Source organism: Delphinapterus leucas, chromosome 3 (genome assembly GCF_059928025.1).
Source record: "Delphinapterus leucas isolate spDelLeu-1000000601 "Yukka" chromosome 3, BTC_Dleu_Yukka2, whole genome shotgun sequence".
Classification (NCBI taxonomy): domain Eukaryota; kingdom Metazoa; phylum Chordata; class Mammalia; order Artiodactyla; family Monodontidae; genus Delphinapterus; species Delphinapterus leucas.
In genome coordinates, this window is record NC_143131.1 from 61408444 (window position 1) to 61429844 (window position 21401).

Consider the following 21401-nt stretch of genomic DNA (forward strand, 5'->3'; position numbering starts at 1 on the left):
CGGTACCCACACAGCAAAGCACAGTTTTGCCCAAAGAGAAGATCAGAAAACTGCAACCCATCTCTCCTAATTACATATAGTAGTACTTTAAATCAGAGCTAAGATTAGTAGGAATGTAAGGCATCAAAGGGAAAGACTGTATAAGTGGGTTATTTCAAGAGTACAGAGATTTCCCCGTGCAGACCAATGGGTCACTTTTTTAATTCATTCAAAACATTGTTACTTTTTTGTATCATTTTCTGCTTCAAGATTTGTGCACATATTGAGATTGGAGGATTATCCACAGATTTTTCGGATGTTCTTTTTTTGTCTTCTTATAGCCTCTCCTGTGCTGCATTCTACACACAGTGCGCACTTTGCAAACACGTGACTAAGCTGCACAAATTTCAGGCGATTTCCTTAGAGCGAGGACACTCCAGTAAACCAAGAGAGTTGGAAAGTCTGGGAAAGAGTGATAACATTTTCTCCTTGGAGAAAAATGATCAGAATCAATAATTTGCTTTGTATTGATGGGGAAAGAGGGCTTTTCCTTAACAGAGGGGACCTTTGACGCACAGGGCTCTGTGTGAGACTGGCTACATACGTCATCCTTGGGGAGGTATTTGGATCATGGATTCAAGGAGCTGCCCCACATCTAATGCTGATTGAATTGAGATACCTGAGGAAGAACAGGTGTTATTTGGGGCTATTTGTTTTCAACCCTTCTCAGGGTCCATAGCATAAGACAGTCTTGCTACCAGAAAAGCTTCCTTTCGCTTTCTTTTACTTACATACTACCACTAGCTTGTCAGGAGAAGACTAATAGCCTAAGTTCTGAACTTTCCAGTCCTTTCCATTCACAATCTTATCCAGGAAATGCCGATGATATCCACAGACTCAAAAGTCCCCAACTGTGGTCAGATTATTATAATTGCCAATCTGGATGATGACATGGTCAACCCAGTTGACTGCAGAGAAAAGGAACATTCTGGTGGCTGCAAAATACTCCAAACTGTCCAGAAGCCAGTTCAAGGGCAGTACAGAGACAGAGACTGCTTGAGTATATTCATGACATCATCCTCTTCTCTGTTGCAGACAAATCATTCTTCGGCCAGCAGCTCAGGGCTACAGACCCCTAAATAAGATGATTTACCTGGCAAAGCGCAGACTGTGTATTGCTGGCTCAGCTAGGCTCCGTAAATTGTGCTACCAGAGGCTAATGCACTGTGTGCCTTTGCAAAGTTGCCACAGGATTGGGAGTCCAGAAACCCAAGTCCACCCTATCCCTGCCCTTTACTGTGAGACCTTGGGAAAGTCCCTCCGGCTCTCCAACCTGCTTCACCTTTTGGAAAAGAGAGATAATCGTACTTCACATCCTACCTTGGAGTATGAGGATCAAGTGAGATAATGTGTTAAAGTACAGGGTAGGGAAGGAAATTCGGGATAATGTCTAGAAACATCCCCCCCACCCCCACCCCGTTTGGCATTCCTGCTCTTTCTTTGTTCTTCCTCCCATTCATTCAGCTAAGCTGTCCTGTGCTCCTTGCCTCAGTGACAGCAGAGGGAGAGGGGAAAAGAGGCCTCTTTCTGACTTGGCAATTTCAAGTCTTGCCCAAGAAGGAAACAGAAAAGACTAATCATGGGCAAAGACTTGGGAGAAAACAGGCGACTAAAATGGAGCATCCCTGCTTTCCAGAATAGATGGAGATTCCCTAGGCTGGGGGTGGGACTGAGGGGAGCGATGTGAGCTTACTCACCAAAACACCCAGAACCTTGTGGGATCCAGCAGCTGAGGAGGCCTGAGAAATGCAGTTGTTAAGGGAAATGAAGAAAGTGATCTCTCTTCCTTGGCTGAGTTTCTGGGTCTTGTTACCTACTTGTAACATGTGGAGTGCTACCCTGATGACAGAGGGGTTTTCTCAACAGCTAGGGTTCATCTGGACACCGTGTCTGTGAATCTCAGGGAAGTCTCAGCTGAGTCTCTATTTTCTCCAATCCCATTCCAATTCAACTCAAAAAAAACAGTTTCACACCTGCTCTACCCCTGGAACCACCGGGGGACCTTTCACGGATATAGATGAGACCTGGCCCCCAGATGCTTCCCATCTGGTTGTAGAGGGAAGACACAGAGAGCCCTCCCATTCTCCACCTGCTAAGAACTCATCAGTGCCCTAAGAGAGGCAGCAGCAAGGGGCGTGGGAGACTCACAGAAGAAGGAGAAAACAATGGCAAAATTGTGAATGAAAAACCATTTTCCACTTGAAGGTTCTTCTTGTTTTTAAAGGCATGTACTGTTTAAACCCTTTTTACACCCATTACTTATGCACTGAGTACATAAGCAGCTGAAATTTGACACAGTCCCTTTTTATTTAAACGTTCTTAATTAAAACTCAAGCCAAAGAATTAAGACTTTGATCCTGGAGACCTTAAATAAGGGATCTTGACATACGTACACTAGCAAATGTAAAATCGATAGCTAGTGGGAAGCCGCCGCATAGCACAGGGAGATCAGCTCCGTGCTTTGTGACCACCTAGAGGGGTGGGATAGGGAGGGTGGGAGGGAGACGCAAGAGGGAGGGGATATGGGGATATATGTAGGCGTATAGCTGATTCACTTTGTTATACAACAGAAACTAACACACCATTGTAAAGCAATTAGACTCCAATAAAGATGTTAAAAAAAAAAGCTATATGGAAAAAGTCAAACTTTCCCACAAAAATAAATTAATAAATAAGAGATCTTGTTATTTCTGTTTACTAGGCAGCTCCCTCCATCCACATCTGATCTGGTTTTGAATTGAGGAAAACTAGATGACCAAGGAAATAAGGTTTTAGAATGTCGGGAATTTTTCTGTCGTGAGCCTCTGGTGCTCAGACCCTGCACCGCTCCACACGTTTCCCAGGAGTGTCAATCTTGCCATCCTTTCTGCTTCATACGATCTTCTCCCCGAGCCCTCAGCACTCACGACCTCAGACAGGCCATCCTGAGACCACCCCTCCCAGTGACTCTCACCACAGTCCCTTGGTATGTCTTCTTGGTAGCACTGATTGATGCCCCCAAATATTTGCTTGTGTGTTTATTTCTTTCCTCCACCAGCATGTGAATTCCAAGAGGGCAGAGATTGACAAGATAGGTCTGTCTGCTCTTTACTGCTTAATTGCTCAAGGCAAGGTGGGCGAGGTTACTGTAAAGGACACCAGTCAGGACAGCAGTGGAATAGTCTGACCGGCACAGACCTTCAGCCATGGTGTTCCTAGAAATGAAATAGATAGGAAATTTACTAAAGTCTTACTTGATCTATATAAGGGGAAGAGTTCTAGATCAAGTGACCAAAAGTTTAATTTGCATCATGAAAACAGAAAGGCATGGCCCCTCGGTCAATTCCCAGACTTGAGCCCATTTACAGACCCAGAACCCCTTGAATGAAGGGGAGACGGGGTCTCCTGGTGGACAGACCCTGGTACATTGCTGAAAGTTTATACTGCTCATCTTTCTCCCAGCCTTCCCCAAAAGGACCTATAGCCTTTTACCAGGGTAACTGCATGAGGAAAAAGGAAAACCTCAGACTTTTCAGGGCTTACTAGGCACTGGCTCTGAACTGGCATTAATTCCAGGAAACTCAAAATGTCACTGTGGTCCACTAGTCAGGGTAGGGACCTACGGAGGTCAGGTTATCAATGGAGTTTGAGCTCAGGTCCATCACACAGTGGGTCCAGTAGGGACCCCAGGATGGTTATTTCCCAGTTCCAGAATGCATACCTGTAATAGACAAAGCAACTGACAGAATCTCCACGTTGGTATAGCGCCTGTCCACCAGTTCCGCACACTGGGCATTTCAGAGGAGGAAGAGAATTTCTGGGTCCCAGTCCAAACCCTTCATTTTATAGATTAAGGTTCAGTGATGGAACCAGGAATGACACAGCCAGGACTTCAGCTGCGATGAAGTCCTTTGAACTAGCCACTCTGTAAACAAGTAAACTGTGCATTCTGAATCCAAAGTTAAAACGCCTTTGTGTTGATTTTCTGCAAATGCCACAGGCTTCCCCTTGCTCTATGTTATTTTGTTGCTGAGGCATCGTTAGCAGCACTGTGTTATATTCCTGTTCTGCATATAAAGGAGCATGGAAGGAGCTCTTGTTTTAGCCTGAGGTCTACCTGGATTTGTGATAGATGTGCTTTCGTCTTAATTTACCACACTAAGTCATGAGTATATTTTCTTAGAAACATAAATATGTCCAGCTGCCATATTCTGTGTGACTTTAAATATTTATTCAGCACAAAGAATGATTTTCCTGCCGGGGACAGCAGTGTTTTGTGGGAACGAGGAGTAGGGCATCACCAATTATTTATCTGTCTCTCACTTTCCTAAGTGAATCTCACACCAGGGAACAGACATTTCCCTCTCCTCTTTTGTTACAGAAAATTAGAAAGATGGGAAATGGAGTTGACACCATTGATTCATTTTCATTTGCCCAGAATTAAATTATTTGCTTCCAGTCACTGTTAGTTATGGGAATGATAATGCTTCAGATGCCAGGCAATGTCAGAGTTAGGAGCGTCTCACTGAAGACCTGGCACTGCTAAGCATAAAGGTCAGGAGAAAAATACACCAGCAACAGAAATTAAAATGAAATGTCAGTGTCTGTGTATGGTAGGAGAATGAACAGTCATTTCTCCGTCTGCAAATGGAGCCTCATAAATGCATAGTTCATAGCTGCTTGCAATATCCATCCATTAACCAATACCCATCCATTATTATAAAATTATAATAACCAGAATACCTTGACTTTGTAGAGATGATCACCACTAACTGGAATTCTTCAAAGTGTTTTATATGTAGAAGCTCATTTATTTCCACAACATTTTTTTAATAATTAGGTATGCAAAAATATGCTGCCTTTTTAAAATTAGAATGACTTTCACATGTTCAGTAAACCCCCAGGCCTTCTGGGTTTTAGTCTAATTCTAAACTGTAAGGTTTTACTTCCTCATCATATGGGAAAAATGCAAACCCATTTAAAAATTTTCAACTTTTAAAATGTGTTTTATCAAACACCTGTATAGTACTTGCCCTATGAGATGCTGTGTTACACACTTTGTAAATATTGACTCATTTAAACCTCATGGTGACCCTATGAGGAAGATACTATTTATTCCATCCATTTTATAGATGAGGACGTTGAGGCACAGAGAGGTTAAGTAACTGTCCAAGGTCACACAGTAAGTGGTATAGTCATATCATACCCAGGCAGTTTAGCTCCACGCTCATAACCACCAGGCTGTGCTGTCTCAGATTCAATGAGAAATGACTGTGATTTCCTAACACACAATGTCTGATACTTGATAGACACTAAATAAACATTTTGAGCAGATCAGTTCAAGAAGGTTTCTGACCCAAAGAATCGGAATGGAAAGACCTTTTTCAATATGGAAGATGAGGCAACAAACTAAATTATCTTTAATCCAAAAATAATCACAAACCCAAATTGTAAACAGTGGGTCACAGTAGGCCTGTGTTGGCAAACAGGCCATACGTAGCCACCGAGCACTTGAAATGTGACCAAATTTAGATGTGCTGTAAGTACAAAATACATAGCACTGGATTTCAGAGAATTAATACATACAAAAGAATGAACTGGGAGATTGGGATTGACATATATATACTATTGATACTATGTATAAAATAGATAGCTAATGAGAACCTACTGTATAGCACAGGGAACTCTATACTCAGTGCTCTGTGGTGACCTAAATGGGAAGGAAATCCAAAACAGAGGGGATATATGTATACGTACTGCTGATTCACTTTGCTGTACAGTAGAAACTAACACAATATTGTAAAGCAACTATACTCCAATAAAAAATTTTTTAAAAAATACATAAAGAATGTAAAATATCTCATTAATAATTTTTATATTGATTACATGTTAAAATGATAATAGTTGGATACATTGGGTTCAATGAATATATATTAAAAGTAACTATGCCTGATTTTTTGCTTTAACTTCTTTTCTAGAAAATTAAAAATTTTATATGTGCCTCACATGGTATTTCTATTGAAAGGCACTGTCTTGGGCAATGCCTTTTACGAGAATTTCCAACAACGGTTGACCTTTTGGACACACTTTATTTCCCATTTTACCCTTTGGCAAAAGAACTGTTGATCCCAAGAGAGAAAGAAGTAACAGAGGAAAAGATCTCCCAGACTCATAATTTATAATTGTGAAAATTAGCCTCGTGCACTTTTTAGAATTGACTCTGTGAGCTCCTTGAGGGTGGGAATGTGTGTTCTTCATGCCTGTACCTCCAGCAACAGGTGATGTGCTTGGCCCAGAATTTGGGATAGGGGGATGATGGATGGATGGGTAAATGGCAGGTGGGTGGGAGGGTGAGAGGAGGAATGAATGACTAGATATATACTGCAAGTGGCTGGAAAAGTCTGCATGTTTTTTGACATCATTTCTCACAGATCATTATGATGATTGTCACCATCTTTATTCATGACACCATTTAGGTGCTATGGGAATGCACGCTTCCAGCTCTCTCAGTAGGGAGGTTAATTTTTTTTCAAGACAGCATTAGGATACTGATCTCTGAATGCACCTTCTCTCCCAGCGGCACCAGGTCTGTTGCTGTGGATATGCAGACCTGTATACGTTTGGGAAGCTTAGGTCACCACCCTGATTGCAAACAAGGGCTAGGGGAGTTGAAATTATGTTTTTTTAGAAACACAACTTTTACATGTTTACATAGCAATATTCTTAAAATAGTCAGGTTTAAACTGTGGCTTCGGAGATGGGAGGAATAAAGCTACCCTAACCACCCATCCTTTAGCACCCATCCTTTATGTACCAGGAAATGTTCTCCTGTTTCTATCTTCTTCTTTTTTTTTTTTTTTTGGCTGTGTTGGGTCTTCGTTGCTGCAGGCAGGCTTTCTCTAGTTGCCGCGAGTGGGAGCTACTCTTCATTGCGATGCGCGGGCTTCTCATTGCGGTGGCTTCTCTTTGTTGTGGAGCACAGGCCCTAGAACGCGCGGGCTTCAGTAGTTGTGGCTCACGGGCTCTAGAGCCCAGGCTCAGTAGTCGTGGCACACGGGCTTAGTTGCTCCGCAGCATGTGGGATCTTCCCTGGCCAGGGCTCGAACCCGTGTCCCCTGCATTGGCAGGTGGATTCTTAACCAGTACACCACCAGGGAAGTGCCTCCTGCTTCTCTCTTGATTACTCATAATAAACATATGCCTTCTTGTCAATACAGCAGTCTCATTTTGTGTGCTGACCCAGCCCATTCAGAGATGTTAGATCTGTGTTCTTTCATCTAAGCCTCTGTACAACCTCCTCTGTGATAGTCTATTTACTTCCGTGAAAAGGAAGTCACTGAAAAGTTCATCTTTGAGGCTGTTTTTACTTCTGGGTCCAATTGAAAACATAATGGGGACTTCCCTGGTGGTCCAGTGGTTAAGCCTCCACGCTTCCACTGCAGGGGGCACGGGTTTGATCCCTGGTCGTGGACCTAAGATCCTGCATGCTGCACGGCGCAGCCAAAAAACAAGAAAAAAAGAAGACATCATGAATTGGTTCTGAATTGCTGTCCAACTTGCCTGGCAGTTCAGGGTCTTCCTTCCTTTTTTGTTGATTCTGAGTAAGGATTAAAAGGATATTTTTCATGCGACTTATTTGTCATTGTGATTCCCGGCATAGACTACACCATTCACTAGTCTTTTTATAAACCCGTAACAATAAAATCGTAATAAAGCCACCAGAGTCAGCTCTTATTATCTGTATGGAACACATGACTTTACAATGGTTATTCAACTTCCTCCTTAATTGTGTTCTCATATAATACCCCATTTCCCAGTGGAAGGGGAAGACTGAGGTACAAGACTGGTTGACAGTCACATGGTGAAATAAGTTAGAATGAAGTTACTCTTCGTTACATGCTCAGCTGAAGAACTAAAGCAGAACAGAATTACTCGGTAGAATTCCTCCTCAGGACAAGAAGTCATCATTCTATCATTTCTCCCCTGAACGTCATATTTCGAGCCATTTTAAGTACAATTAGCCTTTATGTCTACAACCTCCTTCTTTCACTGCAGAAACCTAACCCCCTCCCCCTCTTCGCCTCAGTAGCCAGCACACATCAGTATCACAAGGTACAGGGACAAACATTGTCCGCCCCTGAATTGTCATCAGGGCTGGAGTGACGCCAGGGGTGGCTGTGAAACTTGCAGGCCTAGGACAGTCAGGCTTCCCAGATTTTCAAGGAGGTTTGTGGAGACCGTAATGCTTGGCCTTCTCCTTCATCCTGCTGTACTAAACCCATTCAACTTCAGTGTCTCGTGTTCCCAACAGAGGAGAAATTTTGTCTGTAAAGCTGATACACCCTTTGCCGTATACAGTATTTCACTTGTGGATTTGTCTTAAATTATTGAGGAAAATAAATAGGTTTCATGATATTCACTTGATGCCTACTATGGAGTATTGCAGACCTTTTGAGGGATATATTGTGTGTTCCTGCACATGCATGCACACACGCATGCAGTGGGGTGAGGGTGTGGTCCCAGTTTATTCTAGGGATGTATTCTACGCAGATTTTTTACTTTCTTTATGTTTCTGTAATTAAAGTTGTAGAAACCTAAAGTTAATAGCAGTTAGGGAATAACTCCAGCTCAAATTCCAAATATCAACATTCTGTTTCATTCGTGTCAATTCAATTATTTTGAATCTGACTAACCTTCCACCTATGATAGAGTGTGCATTTCAATTATTATTCCCTTTGTGCCTCCTATTACCATGGATAATTAAGATTTGACCCTTTATGACAGCTAATAAAATAGACTTAATATCCAATTGTGAGAAAAATTCTTTATAAACCACCCTGATCTGATTGCTTCATTTATGGAAATATTCCATCAGAAATGAACTTGAGCAAATTTCAACAGCAGCTAACTGATCATTATATAAGGAACAACAAAAAAGCGCTCCACGTTAACTGAATTTAGACATGTGTTACTCATCAAGCAATGTAAAAGATAAGTATTTTATGCCTTATATTCTGGCTTTTTAATATAAAATATCATATTTTCCATATTATATACCCATTGCAAGCGTTTCTCAACCTCAGCACCATTAATATCTGGGGCTGGATAATTCTTTGTTGTGAGGGACTGCCTTGTATACTGAAGGATCTTTAGCAGCATGTGTGGCCTCTACCCACTATATGCCAGTGGCAACTTCTGAGTTGTAACAACTAAAAATATCTCCAGACATTGTCAAATGTCTGCTAGGAGAGGGGAGCAAATCAGCACTATTTAACAACCACTGATAATGTGGGAATTTGAAAACTGCCATTTTAATATTTTTATCTCTTCAAATATTCTCAGAAATTGTATCTTAGTACAATAAAACAAATAAGGAAATGTGATAGCCCCTCACACAAAATATTGAGGTAGAATAGTAGAGGGAAACTTCGATTATATAAGATTTGGTGGTGAAGGGTGGCAACTAAGACACAGAACTAAGACATAGAATTCAAGAACTCTTTGGGGGCTCTGCTGCCATCAGAACTGCCATTCCAGCACCCCCAACTTCTCAGGTCATATTGGCCCAGGACATAAGATGTATGTTTCCACTCACTGGAGATGTTTAGGTCGTCAGAGCAGATTACGTCTCCCCTACATCACCAGAGAGTCTTTGGGAAATTCAGTTCTCCTGAGTAAGCACTTAGTGCACGCTCAGTGAGCCAGGTAAGGGATTCAAAGATGAACGCGATACAGTCCTCAACTTCTAAGAGCCTCCCGTCTAGTGTAAACAACGTGTAAGCACTCTGATGGGGTATGAAATACTAGTAATAGTTAATATTACAGCATGCTGTAATGTTCTTTCTCTGCTTGAAGGACGTCACAGTAAGATGAGGCGTAATGTTTTCCCCAAAATAGATTGGTCAGCCCACAGTGAGAAATGTGAATGCTTGGATTGATTTTAAGGTCCCTGGGTCTGAAGGACTTTGCAAGGGAATTAAGCAGACTCCCTCCCTCTTTCTTCAGACTCATTTAGCTCTTGATTTTAGAGTTCCTTGTGGTCTGCTTTACAGACATTGAGACATCCATGCAAAAACATCCAAAAAACAAAACAAACAAAAAAACACCTTAAAAAAGAGACCTTGAATCAAAACCGGCAGGATTGTTTAAAAGCCCTAAAGTTGGCGTTTTTTTATGCAACAGTGATTTGTTTAAAACTAACAGGCAAGTCTCCCACTTGCCTTTTTAGCCGCCCTCTTGTACATTCATCTTGGTTCAGAGCGGCTTGGCATATCCTGACACACAGTTGTGCCTTTATGAAGTGTAAGTTATAGCTCTTACATACAGAATGTCCAGAATCCTGATGAAACATTAATTAGGATGTGAAAAATCAGTAAAAACTGGGACTCTTTCTGTGTACTGAGAAGTGAAGGCACAGATTAGGAACCTGGGACTTTATGATGCAGAGAAACAGATTCTTCACATCCAATGACAAAAGGAGTAGCATTAAATGATTTATGACACATTTTATTTCCCATTAAAATTGTGTGCTGTGATGGAACCATTTCAAATCTCTTCAAAACTTCGCTGAATTTTTTAATTCAGCTAGCTGTCCGAGCATGGTGTGAGGTCCTCAAGAAGCTGGGTAGAGAACTGTGTGAGTCTATGTGGTGTGGTTTATAGCCAGCTGTGACTGTTCATCACAGCATCTGTTTCTTGTTTGGGGGTCTGGTTGATGGACTTGGTCCTGGCTGGCTACCCCTGGTGTGATGGCACTAAGTTGCCATGTGCTGCATCTGAAGTCATGCGGAATCATACAGGGATTTTAGGTAGAACTGTCACATTCATAGCCCAGAGGAACAGATACAGATGCTTTAAGGTGATGATTTTTAAACTCTCTGAGGACTTCCCTGGTGGCACAGTGGTTAAGGATCCACCTGCCAATGCAGGGGACACGGGTTCAATCCCTGGTCCGGGAAGATCCCACATGCCGTGGAGCAAATGAGCCCGCGCGCCACAACTACTGAGCCTGTGCTCTAGACCCCGCGAGCCACAACTACTGAGCCTGAGCGCCACATCTACTGAAGCCAGCGTGCCTAGAGCCCGTGCTCCACAACAAGAGAAGCCACCGCAATGAGAAGCCCACTCACTGCAACGAAGAGTAGCCCCTGCTCGCCGCAACCAGGGAAAGCCCGCTCACAGCAACAAAGACTCAATGCAGCCAAAAATAAATAAATAAATAAATGAATTTTTAAAAATAAATTTTAAAAAAAACTGCTTTATTTAGAAAAAAATAAACTCTTTGAACAGCCGTTCTCACTAAGAAACACATTGTGACTCATTATACATTTATATATATAAGTATATATAGTTATATATTAAATATATATGTATACTCACATATATATACAAATACACATTATATGCTATAAATATATTTATTATGGACACAAAATTTAATGAAATGATGCTTATCCTTATTACTTGAGTGTCACTCAAATATTTCATCTCTATTTCAATTTTTAAAATGCCGTTTACATTTACTAATTAATTCCATAGCCTACAGATTGAAAAACACTGTTCTAGGTGGTCTGCCCGTATCCAGCAGTAGATAACTACCACATTACTATAAGCAGGGGCAGACTTATGAAATGATGCCATACTTTGACCTACTAGTTGATGCAGAGTGACATTATGAACGCTGTGGTTCATTTGGTACATCTAGTTTGCTGCAGAGATGGCCTTTCTCTTAATCGCATTTGCTAAGGTCACTGCCAGTACTTCTTTATCATATCAAAGGCTCTAAGGAAATCAGTTATTGCTAAATGAATAAATACATGTGTTACACCTTGACATCAAATTTACATGAAATGTCAATAGCAGTTTTCCTTACAGCATACTGAACATAAAGGAATCAATACATATTTTAAAAACTGTATCACTAGATGTTGTCTTTACAACTTGCTTATATTGTTGCACATTTTATTCTTTACAACTTGCTTATATTGTTGCACATTTTATAAAAAAAATGTTTAAGAATTCACATATTGTTTGGAATGATAGTAATTTTTTCCCATACTACCTTACTTTCTTAGGCAATAGCTCTTACAATTTGGGGATTAAGGTCAGTTTGAAATTCTGATGAGATCTATATGGCTCATCTCCCCAGAATGAACAAAACGTTTATTCCATAGACCCTCATTTGAGAACCCTTAACCTGGATAGAGGTCACTGTTCATATCCTCTATCCAGAGATCAGTCAGCATCTCTTATAATCACCCGGACTGGAAGGAAGCATTGTACTATTGGTATCTAAACCAGGAGCTTGTACTCGTTCAGCAATATCTGCTGAATTGGGACCAGAACCAGTCTAGGAAACAACCCTGTTGGTCCTGTGTTTGCCGACACATCAGCCAGATTGGGCTCCAGGACCAATGCTGTGGGGTAGTAAGTATAGGTTGCAGACAGCCCTCTCGAGGTGTTTGAAGCTGTTTCCAAAGTCTCCAGGTAATGGACAGGACATAATCATAGTATCTCTTTTTCTAATGTGTTAATTAAAATATTCCCTAGATTATACCAAATATTGTGGGCTTTTTCTGGATAAATATCATGTCGAGCATTCAACAAGGAACAGAAAGTCCATGGAGAACTTAAGCTAAGTTCTATAAAGCACAGGAGTGGGGCACCACTGCCACCTTTTGGTAACATAGCTTAATTGCAGGTTCAAGATTAAAGTTACTAAATGGTAGAAAATATACCTTCCTTGATATGCTGAGATAGAGAGAGAGCATGTGTTGTTAGAGCTTGCTTTGGCTCTGCCCTTTGTACTTCACATTGGCTGTACAGGCCCTGATTTCACGTATCCTCTGTACCTCTTGGCAGGATTGGAGGAGCCATTCCCACCGTGTTCTCCTACTTTGCTGAAGTGCTGGCCCGAGAGAAGCGGGGTGAGCACCTGAGCTGGCTCTGCATGTTCTGGATGATCGGTGGCATCTATGCCTCTGCCATGGCCTGGGCCATCATCCCACACTACGGTAAGAGGCTGGCCTTGCACCAGCCGGGCAGTCGTCTTGTTTTATTTCAGCTTCCATTCCCATCCCTTTCCTCTCTCGTAAATGCTGATTTGAGAACAACATTGTCGTCATCATCTTTCTCCCTCTTGTAATGTCTAGGATTCCCACCCCCCTTATAGAGATCTGTGTAAGGTAAGACTGTGCCAGTGATCATTTAGGAATACTTTTTCATTTTGCTATTTTTAATGCGACTGCTTTCAGTTGTTTCCTTTGTGCTGTCCACTCTGGGGTCCCCACGTAAGTGGAGGTGAAAGGATGCATAGGTCATAATCAGCATATAAGGCAACATGACTTACAATTGTTCTGGGGACTGTCATGCACAGGAGGCACCCACAAATGCCTTTATTCGTCTCCTCTGGGCTCAGTCCAAGGCTCAGCCCATGTCAGCCTCACCTCTTCTGGCAGCTCAGAACTGGGATGGGAGCAGGAAGAATCCCATCTTGTCAAGGACCATCAATTTGCAGAACTTAAGACGTGACTCTACCACGCTTGCTCCACAGGTCCCCTCCTCAGTTTCTCCTAAGCACTTAACCATTCCTGCCAGCTCAGAATAGTTGAAGGTTTCATGTTTCTGAGCAGTACTTGCCCTCTCAAAAGGCACAAGCTCCCAGTTGCTTCACCCACAAACAATGAAATGCTGGGAGAGGTTAACAGAATCTAGGAATTGAATTCAATATGTAAGGAAAGGGGAGGGGACATGTTCTGGTTATATTTGTGCACATACGAGTGTGTGTATGTGTATGAAAACAGGCTGAAGTTGGCAAACTGTGAGTACTATGTATATTAAAACCACTATGACTTCAAAAACTAATTCTTCGTTCTATCTAAAATCTAAAAAATTAGATTTCAAAAATTCACTTCTTGCTCATTTTCTGGTTTTCTGCCTTTTTTTTTTTTTTTTTTTAAGAACAGAGCAGCTTTTCATTATAAAGCATAGTTCTGTTAGGGAAAAACCTTAAGTGAATTTAACTCATTGCTGTAGTCAAAGACAAGACAGACTTCAGTGTTCAGATGCATTGTGATTTGTTTTTCATACTGAGCTATAAAATTCATGTTGTCACACTCTTTCTTTTAATAAACCTAAAAAGTTATATGCAAACCACAATTGTATTTAACAACAAAAAATACACAAGACATAAGAAATTGGTTACGGGGCCTGAAGAGAACTTTTCTTTGCCAAACATTTGAGTGTGATGGGTTTCTCATTTTTAGACTCTTTGGTCACTTCTGGGCCAGAGATGCCCTCATATAGGCAGTTAACCATATCCACCGTGAGGCTTGTCCTCTGCCACCATCTGAGGAATTAAAGGAGATTCTCCTCCTTCATCTGGGACCTGAGGACCTCAGTCACCCTAAGAACCTTCCCCCGTATGGCAGTGTCTAACCCCTGCCCCACTCAGCTCGCTGTTCCAAATGGAAGAGTCACTTAGCTACCACGTAAGGAATTGCTCCTTAGGAACTATGTATCAGGGGACAAAAGGGAGTTGCAGGGCCTGGGCAGAGTCCAGCTGTACCCAGCATTGCCCCCAGAGCCACCGCTAGTCCATATGCAGCCTTTGTGTAAATGGAAATAAGATGCCAGGTGCAGATCGTCACAATTACAGCCCCACTGGCCGTCTCTGCCAGGTACTTGCACAGAGCACAGCCTGGCAGCTGGATTCCGTCTGAGACCAGAATGTTCTGTGTCTCAGCCTCTGGTGACAGCACAGCTTCTTGGCTCCTGGCTTTATTGCTGCCCGCTTCCTGGTTCTCCCTTCCAATCACATCTCAGAATTTCTCCTGCTGGCCTTCCTAAACTCATAACTCAGGCTGGCCTTTGCAGTCTGCCTGTTTCCACCAGTCCTGGACATGATGGGTTTTGTTTTTGATTTTGTTTCCTCACTCAGTATTCAGCTCCCCAGACTCCTGCCTTTTGCACATCCCTGCCCTTGAACTGTGACGAGCCTTGTGGAGGGCTCCAGGTCTGTCTCTGGCCTTGCCAACTGTCAGTGGCCGACCCACAAAAGATTAGCATGATCCCCACCTTTATTTTTCCCAAGCACATAAGATATTTGAGCAGAAAGGGCCACCTAAACCATATATAGCCAGAAAGAGGGAGGTTGTGAATCATAAACAATGCTTGAAAAGTTACAGAGACAGTCACAATACAACAGAATTAAATGTATCTGAGGCTGACATTAATTTCTGTATTGAAGGAACCAATAATGACCTGGTTAAGAAATCAGTAACAGAAAATTAAAACCGTATGCCCATGCTTTACTGAAGGCTTTCCATGGCCAGAATGTGGCAAAAAAAAAAAAAAACCCACACACAAAAAAAAAGAAAAACCAGCAAATTACTGCTGTCAATCCTGTCTGTGTATTAGAATCAGCAGGGGAGGTTTTTTAAATACCCTTGCTGAGTTCATTTTATACTCTTGCAACTTGAAGAGTTTTAATTTTTTCAAAATAAAAGAGCTTAATTTTAAAAGTCCTGTGCTGAGGCTTCTGGGGGATGATGATGTTCTGTATCTGGATGGGGATGGGGTGGGTTTCAAGAGTATTTATTCATAAAAATTCATTAAGCTGGGTGCTCGAGATTTGTGCATGTCACTGTATGGAGGTTACACTTTTTCCTAAGCACTTTTTAATAGAAGTTTACCACTTCCCACACCCCCCTGAAAATACCCATGCTTGGGTCCTACCGCAGATCAAATGAGTCCTTTTAAAGCCCCCAGGTGGTTCTCACGTGCAGCCCAGATTGAGATTTCGTCAGCTCTGTACCTCTCCCAGTGGGTGATGCCCAAAGCCCCTGGGACTTTGTCATGTATATACAGGGCAGCTCTGAATGGGAGCAAACAGCGAGCTTGACCTGCGTGGTTGACTTATTCAGTTGGTGTTTGAGTTTTAATATTGTTGGTTTCATCCAGGCTAAAGGGCTTTTCCATTCATCCAGTTCAGAATCACACTTTAAAAGTAACTGTAACATCTAGATATCTCTTCTTTCCAATGACACATCTTTTTACTCTACTTAAAAAAAGACAGAGGGTTAAAAGTCCATGTACCTTGCCTATTACCTCTGAAAAAATAAGAAGCTTTCTATTTTCCCTCTGAAATTCTGCAGGGTATAAATGATGCCACAGCCCACAGAAATAACAAGAGAGCATGCAGGTCCTCGCCTCTCTATCCTTCATTCAGGAGACCTCAGAGCACCACCCCTGTACAGTGTATTGAATTTTCACCCAGCAGGGAAGGAATTCAGGGCACAGTAAAGCAACTCAGAGTCAGCTACTGGCCCTTCTCACACTGGTAATAAGATTTGCTCTGGAGGGAAGGAATCAGTAATTGGCATCCACATGGCAAGGATGTCAAGGGATAGATGATGCATATAGTCATGGGGAAAGCAGGGGCTCTTGTGTTTCTGGGCATCACCTTTCCGCATTTCTGGCTGAGCAGTCAGTGCGTCAAGCCTGAGCATATGCCGTGAGACCAGAATTCTGGCTCCAGACAAGCTTCTGATGCAAAGCAGACCTTGAGCTGGTCACTAAGGATGCTGAAAGGAAACCTGGAGGGATTCTTAGGAAGTTAGACACAACTTTCAGAAAGGGTGTTCGGACCCTTTCTGCAGGGGCTGGCTAGTTAAGACTTGGGCTGTGCCAGAAGTTACTGATGGATCTCGGATTCACCTGGCCTGCCGCCAACCAAGTTTCTGTACAAGCATCAGATGACGATGCGCTTTACCTTCCCATCACTGCTCTTGGGGCTGCAAACTTCCTTGGAGTCAGATGGACGCCAGCACCTGAAGGTCCGCACTCTGACAAGACGTTAGGGGGCAGGATACGGATGTCATCCCACCAGGCACCTTTCCTGTAAAGTAAGGGAGGGGGAGAGAAGAACCCACCCAGAAGTAAACACCTTGGCCTCAGAGCTCAGGGGCCTGTAGCAGCTGAGAGCAGGTGTTAGAAAGTGTGGTTCCTCTTGACCCACACCCATTCTCAAGCCAACGACTTCTGACCCACAGTGGGGACTGGCTTCTGGTTCACAAAAGAACAAGCATTGTGTCAGGGAACAGATGGCACAGGTGCAAAGGTTGCCCTGCAGCCTTTCTCCCCTCCCCCACATCCCCTATGAATCAGGACACCTCAGCATTGAATGGAAGCCCCAGTGCCTTAAGGGGAAAGTGGGACAGGGAGCTGAATCCCAGGCCCTTTCTCTCCTTGGCTGAGAGCTTTCATTGAGTCCCAGGCTTCGGAGTTGCTGCCAGGTTGCTGTGCTGTCTGCTCCATTAAACCCTCTGTCGTCATTTTCTTTCTTTCTTTTTTTTTTTTTTAACATCTTTATTGAGTATAATTGCTTTACAGTGGTGTGTTAGTTTCTGCTTACATTCACTTTTATATCAGATGAGGTACTGTCCCCTGCCGAGGTGTGTGACAGTGCACAGCAAGGACCTTCAGTTAGCTAAGTGGGAAGGCTCTCAGCACGAAATGCCTCAGCTCTTAAAGCCCACAGCACCCGGGCTAGAGCAGCCCCACTGCCTCCATCGCCTACCCCTTGCTGCAGACCTCCAGGGCCAAGCTGGGGACGCCCATAGAGCCTGAGCCCAGCCCAGCCCTCCCCCTCCAGCTATGTGATGTCTGGGCTTAAAAACACACAGAGTCCCAAGGTTGTCTGAATTATCAAGATGTCTTCTACTTCCTTTAGTTACAAGAGGTGTGAAGCTAATACATTTCTTCTCCCTAATGGTGAAACTGGAATGAAGGGAGGAGGGGATGGTCGAGTAGCTGTCTGGTTGAGGAAGGAAACAGGGAAGGCTGTGTACATTTTGTTCACAAGAAGGACGGCACTGTGGCCAAGGGCAAGAGGAAACAGTGATAGCTGATTTTGCGTCTCAGCCCTGCTGCTTCTGGGCGTGTGAGCTTTGTCAAGCTTTTCAGTACCCCCAGCCCCATTTCCTAAGTCAGCATTTTGAGATTGAGTGTAATGATCATGTTAGAGCACCTAGTTCATAACTAATGTTCAAAAATGGTAGCTGTTATTGCTAACAGGTTCATATCCTACATGGGATGCCCAGACTCTGTCAGCGCAGCCCAGTGTGAGCTCAGAGCTATGGGGAAAGAGGGAGAATGAGCTAAATGCGTAAAATGTGTAAAGTTTACCTAGAGGGTGAGAAGATCAGAGGAAGCAGACAGAAGAAAAAATAAGAAAAAATGTAAGATAATGAGAGAGAATCAAGGAAAAAACAATACTGTAACATCCTGACTACCTGCAACCCAATGAATCAGAATCTTCTATTCACTTATTTGTTGGATGAATTAATACTCAAAAGGGCACATCCTATATAAAGACTCATTTTAAAGGCCATGGCGCCACTCCCTGGGTAAAAAGAACAAGAGCCTGATGGCTCTCACCTGCTGACACACATGACCAGCTGACCTGTGGGTTATTACATGGACATCCCCAGAGCCAAGCTCTGTCTCAGCTGCAAGGTGTCCTACACTCTGGACACAGGTAGTCCGCATGGGCTTAGATATGACAGGCCCTGGTTCCATGCCATCTCTGCCATTCTCTAGCTTTGTCACCTTTAGGGCAGTTACTTAGGCTCTCTGACTCTCAGTTTCCTCATCTACAAAATGGGCATAATACCCGTTACAGGGTTGCTGTACTAAAGGACTATATACAAAAAAGTGGTTACTTAGCACAGTGCCAGACACAAGTAGTTCATTAAGTGTAGTTTTTTCTATCCACAGATGGGGCTGAAGTTGAGGTGAGGGAGGAAGAAAGAACTGGAATATTTAAAAGGTTTTACTCCCCTTTTCCTAACTATGTTTTCTTAACTGTTCACTTATCATTTGAAGGTTGTGGAGATGGATAAAATGGGGAAAGGCACAGGAACGGAACTTGTAAGGCATGCCACAGTATTCTGCGCCCACTCCAGGATGGCAGGGGAGGGATAAAATGAGAGCTGGGATCCCACGCACCAGCCCAGCCAGGACAGGCAGGCAGCAGGTGACCCCAAGCCCTGCTGCCCAGCTTTGCCATACTTCACTGAATGTCACAGCCCTGAAGATTTTATGCTCACTTGTCTGAGTAAGACACTGAAAAGGGAATCAATTCGGTACATCAACATACACCAATGTGATTTCTTAATCTGTCCATTTTAGGATCAATCCAATCTTTCATTTTAACAAAATGACCCTTGGACTCAGATTTCCTACACTCTATGACTGCCATGCAGTCATAAAATACATCAGCACCCCCCCCAAAAAAAAACTCCAATAATGATAGTCTTTTAGGGCTTAAGGTGAGATCAAAAAGGCATTATCACAGTTTAAGTGTATGGCCATTTCTCCTGTGAGTGTGTTTCCTTGTTCATAGTACCCAGAACAGAAGCAAGTATTTCAGAAGTCTCGCGTTCTTAAACATAGCCACCAGCCAGCTCTCCCACCGGAGCCCTCCTGTCTCTCTCCTCACCCTATACATCACCTAGGGAAAACATGTTTATCAGCTAGGGTGCAAATAGCCCCTCTACCCACAACAAAACCATCCACTGCTACAGACACAAAAGACGTGTCTACTTCTTTGAGGGATGGAGAGTTCTGCACAGTTTGGGGAAGTGCGTTTCAACTCTCGCTCTGACCTTTGTGGTTTGTATAGTGAACTTAGAGGAGCTGCCTCTTCTGCTGTGCATCAATCCAATCACCATGGAGCTCAGGTCGTAACTCTTCCATTCAAGCTCCCCAGAAAGGGAGGGGATGTCAGTCATTTGTTGAGACCCTTGTATGTCCCAGGCCTTGTACCAGGCGCATTATTTTTGTCAACTTTAATAATAAAATAGCCAGTTATCTTACCAGCAAAATTCAGTTATCGCCAGAGGAATTGCAATTTGGGAAACACAAGCTATGGCAGACCATAGGCAAATCCAGAGATCAAAGGAGGGGAGCTTGCTTTGATAGAGAAAAGAGGGGAGTTGGGAGGGGCTGTTCCAAAGGAAAGTTCATTGGAAGAAAGCAAGAGTTCAGGGTGGTGACCGCTTCCCATTGGCTGGGCTGTGGTGTTTCTCATTGGCTGGGCTGTTGCTGGGCAAGGAAAATCTTCCTCCTGGGTAGTAGACTTCTTCTTGTTTGGGGGTACAAGGTACTCTTCTTTCTCCAGGGCATGCAAATAGAGTTGAACACATGCAAATGATGGGGAGTGATGATGTGTGAGAGCGCCCTCTACTGGCCTTCCTGACTCTAATTTTAGTTGGGGTTTTTCTTACTGATTTTCACATCTTATACACATAATCTTAAAATGGAGAAATGGGCTTTAAAAATCTGGCAGTTTTCTTGCTTGTGTATTCATGTTAAGAGCTAGGCCTCTATGCTGCTAACACTGCTAGGTGACACTGCAGAGCTGGGGTCTATAATCCATCCCTCAGGTAGTCAGGTGGAGCCTACAGACTTCCTTTCAGAATAATGTTTTTAAATGCAGAAAATGAAATAAATAGGATTATAAATGAAACCAGTTGTTTCAAAATACAGTTATCAAAATGTATTAGCATATTAAGAAACAATACCTATTGACAGGTCTAATAGCCACCATAATCTTGAAGTAGATAGGAGCATAGAAGCTAAAAATCAACAAATGCTTTCTTCTGAATCCTAGGGAATCACTGGACTCTAGGTTCTTCCCAGAATCCCACCTTCCATTTCTTCACCATCTGTATGAGTTAAGATTAGGGTTGACTAGATATAAAAGAAAAAAAAATTAACAGGCATAAACAAGTTAGAAACTTGTTTTATATCACATAAAAGAAGCCTGGGTGGAGGCAGTCCAGGGCTGGGATGGTAGCTCCATGGTCATCATCAAAGGTCCCAATTCGTTTTATCTGAGTTCCACCATTCTTAGCATGTTCCAACCAGGAGGTCCACATCTTAGGCAGCACAGAGCAGGAAGGACATATAAGGGTATGTCTGTGCTCCCATGAAGAATCTTCCTGGAAGCCCCACACAGATCCACTTAAATCTCATTGGCCAGAACACCAACACATGACCATAGCTAGCTGCAAGGGCATCTTGGAAATGTATAGCCGACTCCTAAGGAGTAAGGAGAACACAAATCAGGATAAAGTGGATACTGGGGGACTACTGGCCATCTTTTGTAGGAAAATGTTGTAGGGCTGTTCATGTATTTCATAATCAGAAGTTTAAGTATGGTCTTTTTTTTTTTTTTGTGGTACGCGGGCCTCTCACTGTTGTGGCCTCTCCCGTTGCGGAGCACAGGCTCCGGACGCGCAGGCTCAGCGGCCATGGCTCACGGGCCCAGCCGCTCCGCAGCATGTGGGATCTTCCCGGAACGGGGCACGAACCTGCGT

General features: G+C 43.1%; 1 protein-coding gene across 1 annotated transcript in view; it reads left to right on the top strand.

The window, feature by feature from the left end:
• Nucleotides 1-21401, top strand: part of LOC111185210 (synaptic vesicle glycoprotein 2C) — a 218511-nt gene that overhangs the window by 125290 nt on the left and 71820 nt on the right. Inside the window, exon 3 of the mRNA XM_089909034.1 lies at nt 12880-13031. Coding sequence (XP_089765160.1) covers nt 12880-13031 — 152 coding nt within the window. The remainder of the gene's footprint in view (nt 1-12879; nt 13032-21401) is intronic.